The 17,264-nt window shown below is 53.3% G+C and overlaps 1 protein-coding gene across 1 annotated transcript in view; it reads left to right on the top strand.

Moving 5' to 3' along the window:
- The first annotated feature begins 2,414 nt into the window (after positions 1-2,414).
- Positions 2,415-17,264, top strand: part of CERK (ceramide kinase) — a 38,963-nt gene continuing 24,113 nt past the window's right edge. The window contains exon 1 of the mRNA XM_045552764.1: positions 2,415-2,627. Within this exon, the coding sequence (XP_045408720.1) occupies positions 2,486-2,627 (142 nt within the window). The 5' untranslated portion in view covers positions 2,415-2,485. The remainder of the gene's footprint in view (positions 2,628-17,264) is intronic.

A 17,264-nucleotide genomic window follows, 5' to 3' on the forward strand; every position in this document is an offset into this window, starting at 1 on the left:
ACCCAGCCCCTCTCTCCATCCAACTCAAGTGCGTTTCTGCAGCCCGGGCCTTCGTTGCACCACCCTCTCCCGCAGTGGCCAGGCCCCTCCCCGGCCAATCCTGGGACCACAGGCCCCGTGGCTGGAAGACCGCTGCCTTAGTCAGCTCAGCCTGCCATGATAAGACGCCACAGACTGGGAGGATCAAATAGCAACAATCACTGTTTCCCACGTAACAGTTCACAGAGTGACAAAGGCTGGAAGTCCAAGATTAAGGTCCAAGCCGGCACTGCTGCTTTCCTTTGAGGCCTCTCCTGGGCTTGAGGACAGCCACTGTCTTGCTGTCTCTCCACAGGGTCATTCATCTGTGTACACACTTGGCGTCTCTTCGTGAGTCCAGATTTCCTCTTCTTATAAGGACGCTGGTCAGACTGGATTAAGGCCCGCCCTAATGGCTACATTTAATCACCTCTAAAGATCCTATCTCCAAATACTGTCACATTCTGAGATACTGGGGGTTAGGGCGTCAACATGTGAATTTGGAGGGGTCAATTGATAACAGCCACTGAGGGACCCCAGGCCTGGCTGGTGGGCTCTGAATCCACCGGGTGAAGAGGGTGGGGAAGCCTCCTCCGGCGAGCTGAGGGCACCGCTAGTGTTTTGTAACTGATGCTGCCGTCTCCCCCAGGGGAGTTCCTGGAGGGTCTCCGACTCTGGCTACAGGATTTCGTGCGTCTGGAGGACGGCTAAATGCAGAAACAAGGAGCGGCAGAAGGAGGCTGGCCATGGAGAGACCGGAGGAAGAGGCCCTGGGGGAGGGATGCTGGTGTTCCCAAGCCCCTGCCCGCGCCTGCCAACCCTCTTCACACGCAGTGGTGCAACATCAGCACCTGCCTCCCACCGGCACAAGGTTTCCAAATAAGTTTCAGATCCACGTTTCCCAAGCCTCAGAGCAGCAGCCGTGGGAGGGAGGAGGCAGGGCAGGCCGTGCTGCCGTCCACCCCACTGCACTGGGAGACCAGGTATGGCTTGCTCAAGGATGGGGCTGGGACTCTGGCCCCAACCGAGGCTGCAGGACTGTCTGGGCCTTGGCGGCAAGGCCTGAGTGGGGGCTGGGCTCCAAGGAAGGAGTGATTCATGGCTTGTTCCTGCCCTGTAGACAGTCCAAAGGAGCTGGCAGGATAAGACCTGTGCATGGAGCTACCAGCGCCAGGCACAGCAGCGAGGCCACGTGGTCCTGGCCTGGCCCACCTCTGTCTGCAGCAGGGCCCGGCAGAGAGAGCTGAGGGAAGGGCAGGTGGCTCCCAGGCCAGTCCTGGAGCCAGAGCTCGCAGTGGGCCTTGGCTCTGGCATGTTGGAGCCCTGTGCACTTGGCGAGTCACTTAACCTCCGGGAGCCACAGAGTCTTCCTTGCTAAGTTGGGGATGGACGTGCTTGCTTAACCCACATCTGAGTATCTGGGTGCTTCCTACGTGCCAGGACTGTGTTAGGCAACGGGGACACCGCAATGTCCCTGTGGAGCTTACATGAAGGGGCACAGATGTGCTCGGCAGGCAGGCCTGGAGCCGGGCTGCAGGGTGCTGGTTCCTTTCGCTGGGTGGTCAGGAGGCCTCCCTGAGGCGGGTGCTGAGCTGGCGGGGTGATGAGGAAGGAGAACCTGGCCACAGAGGCGATGCCTCTGCCAGGTGCTCAGGCCCAGCTCCCGTTTCTCAGGCCTGCTCAGGAGGGGGCTGCTCAGCCTTCTGGCCCCGGCACTCCCTGGTGGCCTCAGGCTCCAGAGCGGTTCACAGGCCGGCCCCCAAGCCCCTGGGCAGAAGACCTCCTCCTCTGGAAGGCCTTCCTGCCTGTCCCGACCAGCCTGCTGATCCCCTCCCCGGCCCACAGGAGACCGTCGCCCAGGGTCACGCCGCCCGTGGGCGCCCACCGCCCGTGCACGACCGCCCGGGCAGCATTTCTGCGCTGCCCGCCCGGACCCCGCCTGTCATTAGTCTGCCAGGGAGGCGCTGCTGAGCCCACGCCCGCGGGAGCGACCGACTCCAGCGCCGCGCTGCAGAGGAGGGCCCCCCAAACCCCCCAGCCCCGCGGCCGCCGCCATCGCTCCGACCCCCACCAGGGTCCCCCGCCCAGGCCCCCTTCCTTGGCCCCTTTTAGGTCCCCCCACCTCCCCGGCCCCCTCCCGGTCACCTCCCGCCTCTCCTGGGTCCCGGCTCCCTCCTTGGGCCCCCCAGGGCTCCCCTTAGGGCCCCTCCCACCCCTCCCCGGCCCCCTCCTCCGTTCCCCGACCCGGGCCCTTCCCTGTCCCCTCCCGCCTCTCCTAGGTCCCGGCCCCCCCACCCCCCGGGTCCCGGCCCCCCTCCCGCCGCCGCCCTCGCTCTGCGTGCGGGTGACGCAGCGCCGCCCTCCCCGCCCGCCCCGCGCCGCCGCCGCCCGGCGACTGCAGGGGCCGCTAACGGTCCCGCGCCCTCGGCGTCCGCGCCCCCAGCCCGGGGACGACGGCGCCGCGGCCATGGGGGCGACGCGGGCGGCGGAGCCGCTGCGCTCCGTGCTGTGGGTGAAGCAGCAGCGCTGCGCCGTGAGCCTGGAGCCCGCGCGGGCGCTGCTGCGCTGGTGGCGGAGCCCGGGGCCCGGAGCCGGCGCCCCCGGCGCGGGTGAGTGTCGCCGCCGCCCGTCCCCGGCTCGGCCCGGGGACCGGCTCCTGGTCGCCTGCGGGGCCGCGCAGGACATTTGTCGGGGAGGGACGGAGGCGGCGGCTCGGGCCGGGCCGGGGGACCCGGGCCGGGGCGGGTGTCGGCCTTGGCGGAGGCCCGGAGTGGGGCCGGGGGCCTGGGTGGCGGCTGGCAGGAAAATGTCCCGCGCTGAGGGGTATCTGCTCCTGGCCCAGGATGACAAAGGGGCCGAGGAGGTGCCTGAGGGGGAGGGGAAGACTGTCCCGCAGTTCCCCGCGGGCTTGAGACCCCAGGAGGCGGCAGGGGTCTAGACTCCCCTGAGAGCCGCAGGGCATCTCTGGGACCTGTCCGCAGGGCACCATCCGGACAAGATTGACGGCGCATGGATCCCGAGGGGGCGCACCCCCACCCCACTTCAGTTTAACCCAAGGACAGGTGCTTTCCTTTAGCCGGGCTCCAAAAGCCGAGAGGCACCCTGGCAGGGAGGGTACTTCCTGTTGTCATGACGTTCAAGAAGGGGCTCCTGACCTCCTCTCTCTTGGGATGTGAGCCCTGCCTGGGGGAAGTGCGGGTTGCTTTTGGTGTGACAGTTTGGCCGCATGACCTCCAGAGGCCGTCCCCATTTGGAGAAGTGTATTTTTCATAAACATGGAAAGAATCCCTCCACCCCCCAGGGCCCGGTGCAGTGGTTGGGATGGGACAAGGACACGCTGGCCACCCTCCCTAAGGCTCCTGTGCAGAGCTGTCTGGTGGCAGAGGGATTGGCAGAGGCTTATAAAGATGTCATTTGATCCTCCATGGGAGGGGGAGGATTACAGAAGATGGGGCACCAAGGGGCAGATGTTTCAGGCAGAGGAAACCCAAGGCTGGCAAGTGTGGGTGTGTCCAATTTCATTCATTCCCTCTCTGGCAAGTTCTTACCGAGTGTCTGTTGGGGCTTGGTGGGGCAGTGGCCCAGCCCTGGGTGGGCATGTGTGGCAGAGTCCCTGCTGCAGTGGAGCCTTTCCCACTGATGGGAGAGACTGGGGAGACGCACAGGACAAGTGTGTCTGGTGGGCCTGGAACTGGGGAGGAGGGCCCCGAAGGGGGAGGGCACAGGGTTGTGCAGGTGGGGCAGGTCTCTGGTGCACAGTGGTCACTTACATAGTGACATTTGACCAGAGACGTGAGAGACTGAGTGCCGTGTGCGCGTTAGTGAGAGACAGGTCCAGGCAGAAGTAACAGCACATGCAAGGCCCTGAAGCCAACACCGGGAGGCCAGTGTGGGGGGCAGAGGGAGGTGGGGGAAGGGAAAGGTCTCCCCCGGCCTTGTAGGCTGAGATGGGACTTGCCTGTTACTGTGAGTGGGGTGGAAGCCATGGAGGGTTTTATCCAGCTTAACATTTTCAAAGGGTCCCGTGTCCTCTATGAGGGGGCAGACAGAGGAGAGACCAGGAGTTGCAGCTGGGAGGCTGGTGGCTTTGTCCAGGCGGAGGTGGCAGTGGTGAGCGGGGCTGAATGTGGGGGTTGGATGCCCGGAGGACGCGTGGCGTGGATTCCCGTGTGTGTGTGTGTGTGTGTGTGTGTGTGTGTGTGTGTGTGTGTGTGTGTGTGTGTGTGTAGTCTGTCCAAGCTGCTGGTTACTGGAAGAGAGAGCCCTGCAGGAGGAGCAGAGATTTGAAAAAAATTGTTCTGAGTTTGGGATTCCTTTTAGACACCTTATGGGCAGTCGGGGTGCTGCGTGGGGGGCACTTTCTGACACTGAGTTGTGAGGCTCTGTGGGTTGGGGGGCAGGGACAGAGCTGATTGTTAGGTAGTGCCAAGGTCACAGGGTGGTCTGGACCTATGACCAGCACTTGGTCTCCAGCCATGGGGTCACCAGAAGTATTGTCTTCAGAGAGCCTCTCTGTGGCTGCGGGTGTGAGGGTGTGAGACTTGGCCTTTCTAAGGTCTTTCTGATGTCCCCTTCGGGAGAAATGTCATGCCTCATATGTCACCCTCAGGCCTCCTAGCACGAGGCCCATGTCCTAGTTCTTGCGGTCTTTAGCCTCACAGGGAGAACAGATGCCTGGCGGTTTGGGGCCTTTCTGTAAATCTCCAAGCTCAGGAGCAGTGACTGCCATTCGACGGAGCACTCACTGTGCTGAACTTCTGTTCTGCATCTAACCTGGCCGGTTCCCAAGGGGCAGCCACTCCTGTCTCAGGGATGCAGAGACAGAGCTGTGGCTGTGTGAGTGACTGGGATGAGGGGCGTGTGGGTCCAGCCCCACCTGCCGTGCTGGTCGCCACTGGGCAGCACGGCCTCCCTTGGGCTTCAGAGGCCTCCTGGATGCCAGACAGACCCGCACCCTCGCTGGTGTCGGTGGGAAGTCACTCACTGCCTGTTTCTAGCACCGGCGTCTTTGGCTGGCTCCTGTTGTGGTTTCTGGCCACCCAGCCCTGGGTTTGGGGTGGGGCCGTGTCTACTGTTAGTCACTGTTTTTGCTGGCCGGTGGCTTCCACAGCTGCCTGTCGTCCCTTCCTTGGCATGGTGGTGGCTTCACTCTTACAAGTGGGAGGTACTTTTGTATAGGTTCATCTGGAGCTGCCTATCTGTCTTGCCGAGAGGTGGTCCCTCTTAGAGAGGGTCATGGGCTTCGGGGGTCCTGGTTGGTGGCCTTTCCAGGAAGTAGCCAAAGAGATGGGAAAACACGAGCATATCGGGAAACACCGGGTTACATCCGAGTACAGAAACACAGCCAAACCATCTCTACTCTTTTCCCTCGTAGCTCTGCAGCCCCCAAAAGGAACCAGACCCACGTTAGACTATTTTATGCTTGAGGTCAGTAGGGCAGAATGTAGAGCAGCTCCCAGGACATTCAGCTTGGTTAGCAGGGCAGCGTCACCCGCCCCCGCTGCTCCCCAGGGTGTGTCTGGAGGCACCAGGACTGCCTGGGTTGGGGAGCAATGAGAGGTGGAGAATTGTGCAAAAATAGGCCCTACGACAGGGGTGGGGAACCTGCGGCTTAAGGTCACACGTGGCCTTCTAGGTTCTTAGGTGCAGCCTTTTGGCTGAATCTAAATTTTACAGAACAAATTCTTTTATTTTTATTAATACATTTTTATTCATCTTTTATATTTTTATTTTATTTTTAAAATGAACATATTTAAAATACCAAAGAATAAAATAAGTTTCAGTGAAATAATCCTCCCAGATTGACCGGCACAGTTAGAACATTAGTAAGGCATGAGGGCTAAACTGACGGCTGCTATGCTCATGATTTAGTTCTACCTTCCCCCACCTGACTGGCACCACTACCGCACGAGGCTGGTTGGTGAGAGTTTATGGGGGTTGAGTACAGGAATGTGTTATCAGCTTTTGACAATGGTGCACTGTGTTTCTGTTTGAAATGGAGTTTTTTAATGGTTGTACAGCTCGACAGTATTTGGTAATTCTGTCTGCTTAACAGCCCATCATGTCAGAGAAGACCAAGAGAAGGCTGAAGGAAGATTTTTTAATGAGGATTGGGAATTGCAATATTACCTTGTTTGTGCTAAATTTAAGATGATTTGCTTGCTTTGTGATACTGCAATATCAGCGTTAAAGAAATTCAATGCTCATCAGCATTCACTCATAAGGACAACAAATATTTTAAATTAGAGGGAGAGGCGCGAAAGGTTGTATTGCAAAAATTAAAAGGTGAAAAGCAAAAGCAAAGACAATTCTTCCAAGCAGCAATAAAACCTGAAAATAATGCCGCTGAAGCAGCTTATAAAGTAGCTTCTATACTTGGGGGAAAAGGGAAGTCATTCAGTGATGTAGAAATGGTGAAAGAATGCATTTCCAGAGTTGTAGGATGCTTAGACCTCAATTATGTTTCAAAGTACACACAACTGCCTCTTTCAAGGGGAACGCTAACTAATTAGCAGCATGAATTTGCCTTCAGCTTAACAGAACAACTTCATACAATACTTGAAAATATACATTATTCGGTCACTTTGGATGAGTCAACTGATGCTACTGACTCGGTGCAGTTTTATACTTCATTCGGTCAAAATGGAAGATTCTGTTTGCTACGAAGAGCTACTTGCTTTGGGCCCTCTTGCAAACAGAACACGGGGAATAGATATCTTTGACAACTTCTAAGATAAATGTTGTGAAGTTGGACTGAATTTGGTAAATTTAGTGAGTGTATGTACAGACAGGGCACCTTCCATGACAGGAAAACACGAAGGGTTTATGGCACAAATTGAAAAAGTGTTAACAGATCCAGATGCTCTTGTTTCTTTTCATTGTATTTTCATCAGCAGAATCTCTATGCTAAAGCTACTACTTTAAGTGACACTTTGAAACAAGTTATAAGTATTGTTAACTATATTTGTGCAAATCCAACACGGCATCATCAGTTTCATAACATGCTGAAGTTGAACAATGAGGTATTCAGTGTGGATTTGCCCTAGCTTTCTAAAGGGCATTGGCTATCTCAGGGACAGGTGTGAGCCAAAATTTTTATCTCTGTGAGAACAGATAGTTAAATTTTATGAATAACAGAATCAGCAATGCGAATTATTGAAAGAAAATTTCTATAGGCGTGTAGCATTTCTGTGTGATATCATGTCAAATGAAAACAACTTGAATGTTTCTTTGCAAGGTAAAACTAAGTCTATATATGATATTAATGTGTGGCAAAAAATCCAAGTATTTCAAAAAAAGCTATCTTTTCTTTTTCTTTTTTTTTTTTTTTTTTTGAGACAGAGTGTCGCTTTGTTGCCCGGGCTAGAGTGAGTGCCGTGGCATCAGCCTAGCTCACAGCAACCTCAAACTCCTGGGCTTAAGCGATCCTCCTGCCTCAGCCTCCCGAGTAGCTGGGACTACAGGCATGCACCACCATGCCCAGCTAATTTTTTTGTATATATATTTTAGTTGGCCAGATAATTTCTTTCTATTTTTTAGTAGAGACGGGGTCTCGCTCTTGCTCAGGCTGGTCTCGAACTCCTGACCTCGAGCGATCCACCCGCCTCGGCCTCCCAGAGTGCTAAAAGCTATCTTTTCTTAAAACACTTCTTCAAAAGGAAATTTTGGATGAACATTTTCCCCAGTTAGCAAAGGTCACTGATGAGCAGGATGATGTATGTGAATCATTTGAAGAATACACAACTATTCTAGACCTATTAATTGAAGAATACAATGAAAGGTTCACTGACTTTGAGAATCATGACATCACATTCAAATTAGCATTTTAGCCCCACCTAGTTGAAATCACTAAGTCACCTAAAGAACTACAGATGGAATTGATTGAGTTCTCAGTAGATGACATTTTAAAGTCATTGTTTGATGCTAAGAAAGATCCAGTTGAAAAATGCAGTAGAATACCCATACCTATGGCAACATGCCCCCAAAATGCTTTCTTGCTTTTCAACCACTTACTGCTGTGAATCTACATTCTCCTACCTAACCCAAATCAAGATGCCCTTAAGGTCACAAATGACTGATACCCATCTAGAGGATCAGCTGAAACTGTGGACCTCCATGCTGCAACCAAATATTCAAATGCTTTCCAACAAAAAGCAGACACAACGAAGTCATTAAAAGGTTAGTTCGCGTTAAAATTAACGAATAGTTTTCATTTTTTTAAATTATTAAGTACATAGTAGATTTTTACAAAATAATGTACATTTTTAAGTATATCTAATTGAAGTTTCTTAAATGCAGCCTTATTTGATTACAGCTAAATCAAAGTGTCCTTCCAACATGGAAAGGTCCCCCCGCCCCCGGCAGAGGAGGACCTGTGGGGTGAGGCCTGGGGCCGTCCTGCAGCTGCGGGAGACGGGCCGTGAGGCCCAGCCGGGCCCCCGTGTGTGCTGTGCGGGGACGGCCACTTAGTTATTTCATCCATTCCTTGGTTTTCTCCATAATTTCACTTGTGTTCTCAGATGTGGAACCTAGAAGCTCTGAGCTGACTGCTCCCATGCACAAGATGTGCAGAAGGGAGCCAGCTTTGAACCCAGCACACGCTCCTTCATCGGTGGTCCCCATGCTGGGAGGGTGACTGACTGACTGTTCAAGAACAAAGATAAGGACGAGAAATTTGGAGGGCTGGAGGTTTCTGGGCCTGGGTGAGGTCTGTGCCTGAGAAAGCTGACACAGCAAGTGCCCTGGGCCGCCTTCTGGTGGGAAGTGGGGCAGACTGAAAACAGGAAACCCTGAGGGGAGGCTTCTCCAAGTGGGTCATGCTAGTTGAACTTGAAACGCTGCAAGGATATCTGGGTTATTCCCCCGGCTGCAGCAAAACACACTGAAATAGACCCTGTATTTGTTCTCTCAGAGCTGGGGCTGGGAGGAGGGTGTGTGTGTGAGTGTGTGTGATGGGGGGTTCAAGGAGTGGTGTTGGGGCCCCTTTCCAGGCTCCACCATTGTGAGAGGCCCCTGCCCTTCCTCCCGCCAGCTCCCACCTGGAATGCCCCAGGCTGGCAGTGAGCGCCCTGGCAGGCTGCTGTGTGTGTGAAGTGCCCCCAGCACTCCCTACAGGTGCCTGGCAAGACCTAGGCAAGCCAGAGATACTTAAAAAAAATTTGTTTCCTGCTTACAAAAGTAATGCATGTTGATTTAATAAAATCTAGAAACCACAGAAAAGCACACACACAAAAAGTCACCCTTAGTCTTACACTTAAGTGATTAATACTTGGCATTTGTGTATATGTAAATACACATGAAAGGAAGGGTAGGAAAATATACTGCAGAATGTTTTCTTCTTTTAAAACAGTATTTTAACAAACCGATTTTATGGAGGTCTAATTTGCATGCAGTAAAATTCACACATTTTAGGAGTATATGGTTGGATGGGTTTTGATACCGCATGCGCCTCCGTGAGCACCACCCCATGGGGACACAGGACACTGGCAACGCAGCACCCCAGGGCCTTGCCTGGGCCGGCCCTGTCTCTGCCCTGCCCGCACCAGGTTGGGTCCGGTGCTGACAGTCTTACGTCAGCGAAACCATCAGCCTCTTTTGTGGCTGGCTGCTTTATCTCATTTAGTTTTTTGAGATTCACAATGTTGGTGGTTCATTCTTTTTAGTTACTAAGTAATATTGCATTGTGTGAGTACACTAGTTTATCCATGGACTTTTGGACTATTTCCATTTTTGGCTGCACGAATAAAGATAATCTGGCAATATTCTGAGATTGTAAAGAATATACATCCTTTGACCCGGCAATTCCATTTGTGATCATGTATCCTAAGGAAGTTTTAGTGTTTTAGGAACTTTCGTACTTAAGAAGATATGTTTTCTGTGTATTTGAGATACTCCTGATATTTTTTGCTTTCTGTTCCCCCGTGCAAGTTGTTTTTCTTCGGTAATTTTCTAGAGAACATGGCTGGTTTCTCCCCTTGGAGTGTTGTCTCAGGAACAGGCAGACGGTGTAGGACGAAGCCGGCCTCACGCTCACAGCCTCGTCGCGACTGGATGGTCTCAGCGGTCAGTGCCGCGTGGCCATCTCCCCCCGCTCGCGCTTCCGTCCTGGTTTCGCTTGAGCCTCGGGAGCGAGTTTGCGGGCGGAGACAGCCAGCCTCCCACACCCGGCACGGACGCCGGCTTCTCTCCCAGGCCGGGCGCCTGTCCCGTCTCGGTCTCACTCGGCCTCCTCCTCCGGTCTTGGGGTTTATCATCCCTGGCCCTGGGCTGCCCCCTCCGGTCCCTCCTGCTCGCCGTCTGGTCTCTGCAGGGCACAGGCTGGTGGTTGAACCCCAGGTCGTGGGGGTTGGAAGTCTGGAGAGCGTCCTGAGGGGCACCTCATGGAGCCACCAGCGCCTTCAGCCCCTCCAGACGACCCTCCCGTCCCCCCGCAATTTTTCTGTTTTTTGTAGAGACGGGGTATCGCTGTGTTGCCCAGGCTGGTCTCAACCTCCCCCCCGGCCTCCCAAAGTGCTGGGATTACAGGCGTGAACCACCGCGCCAGCCCCTGCCCCTGCTTTCCCTTAATTAATGTTTGCGTGCTATGTCCTTTCCCATCCCTTTCCTTTCGACCTGCTTACAGCGTGCGGTTTGAAGTGAGTTCCTTATAAACAGCATGCAGCTTGGTGGTGGTTTTCAATCCACTCTGCCAGCCTCTGTCCTTTTACTCTGTGCTGGTATGTTAGGGATTAGGCCTGCCATTTTATTTTATCGTTTGTTTTCTGGTTTTTATTTCTGTTTTCTTTTTCTTGCCTTTCTGTTCATTAAATATTTTTTAGAATTTCATTTTTATTTATTCTTGTATTTTAGAACATTTTATGAGTTTTCTTTTTTTTCTTTCTTTCTTTTTTTTTTTTTTGATGCAGAGTCTTGCTCTTTTGCCCTGGGTAGAGTGCCGTGACAGCAACCTCAAACTCCTGGGGTCAAGCAATCCTCCTGCCTCAGCCTCCCGAGTAGCTGGGACTACAGGCATGCACCACCATGCCCGGCTAATTTTTTCTATATATTTTTAGTTGTCCAGATAATTTCTTTCTATTTTTTTTAGTAAAGACGGGGGTCTCGCTCTTGCTCAGGCTGGTCTTGAACTCCTGACCTGGAGTGATCCGCCCGCCTCAGCCTCCCAGAGTGCTAGGATTACAGGTGTGAGCCATCGTGCCCGGCCATGAGTTTTCTTATTGTGGTAAAACACCTGTATTATTCTTGAGTGTGTCTCTTTGTACAGCCTTTGAGTGGCTGTTCCAGGTGTCACTTCACCTGTGCATCACTCGTCTGAATCTGGTCTACTAGAGGTGGCATTAACCAGCTGGAGTGACACATGGAAATCTTACTCTCTCCCGTGCTCTTCCCTGTTTATACTACAGTTGTCTTAATTGTTTTCTCTGCATACATTTAGAACCATATCAGTGTTATAACTTTATCTTCAACCCTCAGGCATAATTAAAACTCGACAGGAGAAGACAAGGAAAGTCCGTTGTGTTTTCTCACATCTTTGCTTACCATGTTCATTCTTCCTTCCTTTTCTTCTTAAGGCTGTCTTCTTTTGTCACCTCCACTCTGTTCGGGGTGCTTGCATTTAGGAGAAGTCTGTGGCCAGCAAGTCCACTTCTTTTGTCACCTCCACTCTGTTCAGGGTGCTTGCATTTAGGAGAAGTCTGTGGCCAGCAAGTCCACAAGCACCCCTTCACCTGGGAATGGCTTGATTCCTCCTTCATCTCCCTCCTCCTTCGTTTTTTGCTGGATATGGGATTCTGGGTAGACAGGTCTTTTCTTCCATTCCTTGAAAAATGTTGTGCCACTTCCTTCTGGCCTTCGTGGTTTCCAGGCTCCTTGGTCATCTGAATTGTTTTTCCCTAGAGGTAGGGTGTCATTTCTCTCTCACTGCTTTTAAGACTGGTTTTCAGAAGTTTCGCTATGATGTGTCTTGGCGTGGACTCCTTTGGGCTTATCCTATTTGAGATTTGCTCAGCTTGTCGAATATGCAGGTTTATGTCTTTTGCCAAATTTGGGAAGTTTTCAGCCATTGGATTTTTTGGTTTTTGAGTATGTTTTCGGCCCTGCTGTCTTTCTCCTCTCCTGCTGGGACCCAGTGACATGGATGTTAGGTCTTTGTTACAATCCCGCAGGTTCCTGAGGCTCTGTTGATTACTTTTTAACTCCGTTTTTCTCTGTTGTTCAGACTGGGTAATTTCCATTGTTCTGTCTTGCAGGTCACCGATTGTTTGTCCCCTCTATCCTGCTGCTCAGCCCCCATCTGTCTTCTGTTTTGGTTTTGCCTTTTCATTCTGGAATTTCCAGCTCGTCCTTTGTCATGTCTTCTGTTTCTTCGTCCTGCCCTTCTCTTTGCTGCTGTACTTGTTCCAGGTGTGCGCAGTCTGCTCCTGAGGCCCCACCGTGGCTGCACCCAGGTCCTCGCAGGTGATGGCTCAGCGTCCCCCGAGGGGCTTTTTCATTCAGCGTGAAGCTCTTCCTGGAGCCTTGCGTGGTACTTGATTTTCAGTTGAAACCTGGATATTTCATAGCGTGTTCTGAGACTCTGGGTACTACTTAACCTTCCGCCGTAGCTGCTTTCTGCAGGGCAGAGCGCCAGTCACTGCCAGGTGGGGTGGAAGTCCGTGTCCCCTCAGCCTTGGTGGCTGAGGCGGGGACTGCTCGTTCCTGCTGGGTGGAGGTGGGAGCCCACGCAGTCCCTGAGTCTCCACCAATACTTGGGGGAAGAGGGAGCTCAGATGAGAATCCCAGCTCCCTGCTAGGCGTTCTCCCGCGCTGCCCTGCCTGCGGTGTCGGGGTGGGAGTCTAGGCCCGCAGCTGGTGCCGTGGGAGGGAGGCGGCCGGTTTCTTCTGTGGTGTTTGGCTGGAGTAGGGCAGCTATTGTCCACGAGTTCTGCCTCGTGAGGCTGCCCCTTCCTGGGGCCTTCGGCTGGAGAGAGTGGGCTTTTGTTGGGGACTTTTGTTTGCACCTGCTGGCACTTCCGGGTCACAGGCTTCTTGAGTTCCAAATCCGAGACACAGGAGGCCAGAGGAAAGCCCAGGGGACCACCACATCCCGTTTGGGGCCCAGGTCCCCCGGCAGCCTGCTTTCTCCACCTTTCAGAGTCTTGTTTGTTTCATATCTGACATCCAGAGGAGGGAAAAGTATATCTGGTCCATCTTCTTAGAAGTGGAAGGTTCTTGTACATTAAAAAATTTTTTTCTATTCTGTTCTTCTGAATAGATTATTTCTACTGACCTATTTTCAACATTGTTGATTTTCCTCTATCGCATCCATTCAGCTACTGAGCCCGGCCAGTGATCTTGACATTTCAGTTACTGTACTTTGCAGTTCTAGGTTTTCCGTTTGATTCCCACAGTTTCTGTTAGTCTCCTGAGAACTTCTGTCTTTGTGTTCCCGGTAAGAATGTCCAGCTATGCCTCGGCGAGGCGAGCATGGCTGTAACAGCCGGTTGGAGTTTTCATGTGATAATGCCGACATCTGGGTCACCTCACATTTGACGTCTGTGCATTGTCTGTTGCCTTGAGAACGTTAGTGTTTCCTGGTTCTGGACGTGTTGATTAATTCTGGGTTATTTCCTGGACATTTGGAATATTATGTTGTGAGACTGAGTCCTGTTACAATCCTTTGGAGAATTTTTCTTTTTTAAAAGCAGCTGCTCCACCTGGGTGGGCACAGGTGGTGAGTCTGTCTCACATGGTGGAGGAGGTGGGCTCTTAGTAGCCCCAGGGCACTGAACGGTCCCTGGGGTCCTCTGACTCCCACCTTGTCCGTAGGACGGGAAGGCTAATGCAGGATTTCCCGTGGGCTGAGGCGTGAGTGTGGGGTGGAGACGGTGGGTGTTCTGTGTGTTGGAATGCCAGCTGGCACGGCCTTTGGTTGTGCTGGCATTATATAAGCAGGTCTAGGATTAACCCAGCCCATTTCCTGGCCCCACAGACTGGAGACACACAGGTGCATAAGTTCTGCCCTGCCCTGAAAGCCTCCTAGCTTAACAGGAAAAACCGCCATCTGGTTTAGTGCTTCTGTGTCGGTCCTCGCAGAATGCCTGGTGTCCTGGTGCCCAGGAAATGCTGTTGGATGTCGAGTGGCCCGTGCGACCTCACCCGCACTGCGGCCGCATGTTGCTGGTGGCCTGTTGAGGTTCTGCTCCTAACCAGCCAGGTGACCCTGGGAGGCCATTCCAGGTGGTTCTGCAGCTCCACACCTGCCTCCCAAGGGGGCCTCCATGCATTATAGCCACCAACTGTCATCTCCTGGGTCTCAGCTGGATCTTGCCAGATCGATGCGAAGCTCCTTGCAGTCAGGGGCCTGCTTTGGACACTGTTTTCCTAGATGCCGGAACAGTGCGGCCACATGGCGGCATCACTAGTGCTGGATGAAGTGACTCCTGGGTGTGAGTGGCACCTGGTGATGCCGGCAGGCTCTCTTCCCAGCTCACCTTTTCAAACCCAAGCAGCTGCTGATGAGTTTAGCAAGGCAACCCCGGCATGTTGCAGCATGAGGGAAAGCTACTTCTGACACTTGCAGCTGCGTCATCCAAAGGCCAGTCTCAGCATGCGGGAAGTGACATTTGCCACCAGCCCTGACAGGGATCTATCAGTCAAGTCTGGAGAAGTCACAGCTCAGTGCTGTGTCACTGACACCACGTGGGTTTTGGCCTTTCCCACCTTCTGTCTGGTGTCGGACAAATGCAGGGCTGTGTCGGTTGGGGCGGACATGGCGGGTGGGGAGGGGACAGGGACAGCTTGACCACTCTCAAGGGAGTTTGTTACTGCATGGTATTTCTGGACTCTCAGTGGCAGTCGGGCGCAGTACTGTTCTTTGGTCTTACTTTGCACAGGCAAGAACGGACCTTCAATTTTTAGTGACGTCAGGTGTTCATCCAGCGGGTGTTTACTGAGTGGTGTGCTAGGGGGAAAAGGCATCTGTCGTGTGTAATTGCAGGGCGAATCAGGACTCGCTACCAACTCCAGCCTCTCGGGAGTTCTTCCTCCAGCTGGGTGTGCGGAGGTGGGCCTGCCTCGCGCCACCTCCCTGGGCCGAGGCGTCACCTGCAGTCCCTGTGGACATGGGCCTCAGACTTCCGCACCATGTGTCACACCACACTAGCGGGCAGGGCAGGCAGTGGCCAGCTCTCTTGCTCCGTCCCCTTCCCTGCGTCTCACATCAGGGCTCACACTGCTGCAGAGTCATGGGGGAGACCGTGTCCCCTGACTGTGAACTTGTTTTGTTCTCGCTGCACATCCCAAGAGGCAAAAGGCGTCTGGAAACTCCTCCATGGCTGGGGGAGGCCCGGCTGAGCAACACGTTCCTCCGCACCTTGACCCTGGCCTTGTTGAGCGGGCGTGTTTGTGTGTTTGCACATGATGCACCTGTGTCCCTGGGCCCCAGGCAGCCCTCGTGACACCAGGAGACCCGTGGGCTCCCCTGCTGGAGGTGGTGCTGCTGTGTGGCCGGTTTAGTCCAGGACCTTCTGTATCAAAGCCGATTGGCAGCAGGCACTGGTTTTCATCTGCGAGTCACAATCATGAAATAAACGTAGTGAATCGTGATGAGCACTAACAAACAAATAGAACAGAATCGAAAGAGAAGATGCTGGAAGTAGAGTCCTCTCAGCGGCCCTAGCAAGCCCTGCACGGAGTGCTGAGTCCTGCTGGGTCTGCAGAAACGGACCGCAAACACGTGGGCTGACCAGGAGCCCACGTCCGGGCTCACTCGCCAACACAGCCTTAGGTTTTTCTGGAATGTGATGGCCGCTCGATCATTGCCTTTATCGGGGCTCACTGCTTGTCCACATGAGGCACAGTGGGGGTGAGGAGCACGACAGAGAATCTGTCTGTTGTCAGCAAAAGCGTCGAAACTTTCAGCTGAGATTGTGTTACAAATTTCCAGTCCATTTTTGGGAAGGACTTTATTGAATGAGAACTTTTTCCCAGTGTGTAACAGTTGTAATATTTGAACCAGTACTAATTGCCCTGAGCGGATTGTTTTATTATTAGGAGAAAAATTAATGACAAACTGAAAAATACAGAGGCATGTTCAAGTGTAGCTGTAGGATCTGAAAGTGAAAATGAAGGTAATAGTTGACTCTCAGGCTTCTAATTCATTTGAACTCTGCTCTAAAAAGAGGTGAAGAATATTTAAAATGCGGCTTGATTATCAAATGCTCAACACCCCAAAAAAGACCTACCCTGATGTGTTAGCTGTAAGGATGTTCTTATAAATGAAAACTTCAGTCTTGCAAAATTAAAGATAGTCAAACACAGCTCGCTGTCCTGGCTGGCTCGATTATTATTTTAAAAACTCTTTTCTTCTTAGCCAATTTGAGTTTTTCTGTGGCTGCCAATGTTAAGACCTTGTCAGGTGCTTGTCCTGTTGCCTGGGCGTGGTTGAGAAGTGCCGCAGGTGAGGAGGCTGTGTGGGTCTGGGATCCTCCGGAACCAGCCCCTGGGGAGGCGGGGCCTGGACAGGTGCGAGAGTGGGGGTGGCAGGTGGCGGGGCCTGGACAGGTGTGAGAGTGGGGGTGGCAGGTCGCGGGCTGTCCCTGCTGGCTGCAGCGTCTGCGTGTGGCAGGCTCTCTTTAATCTCTGGAGGATGGAGGAGAAGAATTTTTGAGTAGATTTCCCAGGTGCTAGTTCTGGGTGCTGCCATGTGCCATCTCTGCCCTAGGTGTGTTATTCGACCTGGGTGGTGTTATTGACCCAGTTTCCTTGTCTGCAGGATAGGGATCGTGACAGCTCTATTGCCGGTTTTATAGCCAACCTAGGAAGCCAACCACAAATTATAACACTCTTCTGTGTGAAAATATATCGTGAATCCCTAACAGCAATTCCCAAGTCAGCTGCTGGAACGCGGCCTGTGCAACCCGGGCTTTGCCATGTTCACTGCTCTGCGCTCTCCTGGGGGCTCTTCCAGCCCGGCTGCAGTTACTGCCGCCACCTTCCACGCTGCGCTCCGGCCCAGAACTCTCTCCTGGTGCGCGGGCCTGGGATCACGGCTGCCACTGAACATGCCCAGGGTGGCTGGCGTGGAATCTGCCCTTCCCTGGGCTTGGTGGTGGGGAATGTCCAGTGCCGTCATCCCCAAGTCCCCCCTTCCTACCCCTTCATCCCGGGGGACCCGCCGTGGCCTTTCCAGAACCCACCCCGTGGCTGGGCCCTGACTCTCCCTCGCGCTCCCTGTGGTTCTGGCTGCCCACGTCCCGTTACATTCCTTC

Source organism: Lemur catta, chromosome 6, assembly GCF_020740605.2.
Source record: "Lemur catta isolate mLemCat1 chromosome 6, mLemCat1.pri, whole genome shotgun sequence".
NCBI classification, from domain to species: Eukaryota; Metazoa; Chordata; class Mammalia; order Primates; family Lemuridae; genus Lemur; species Lemur catta.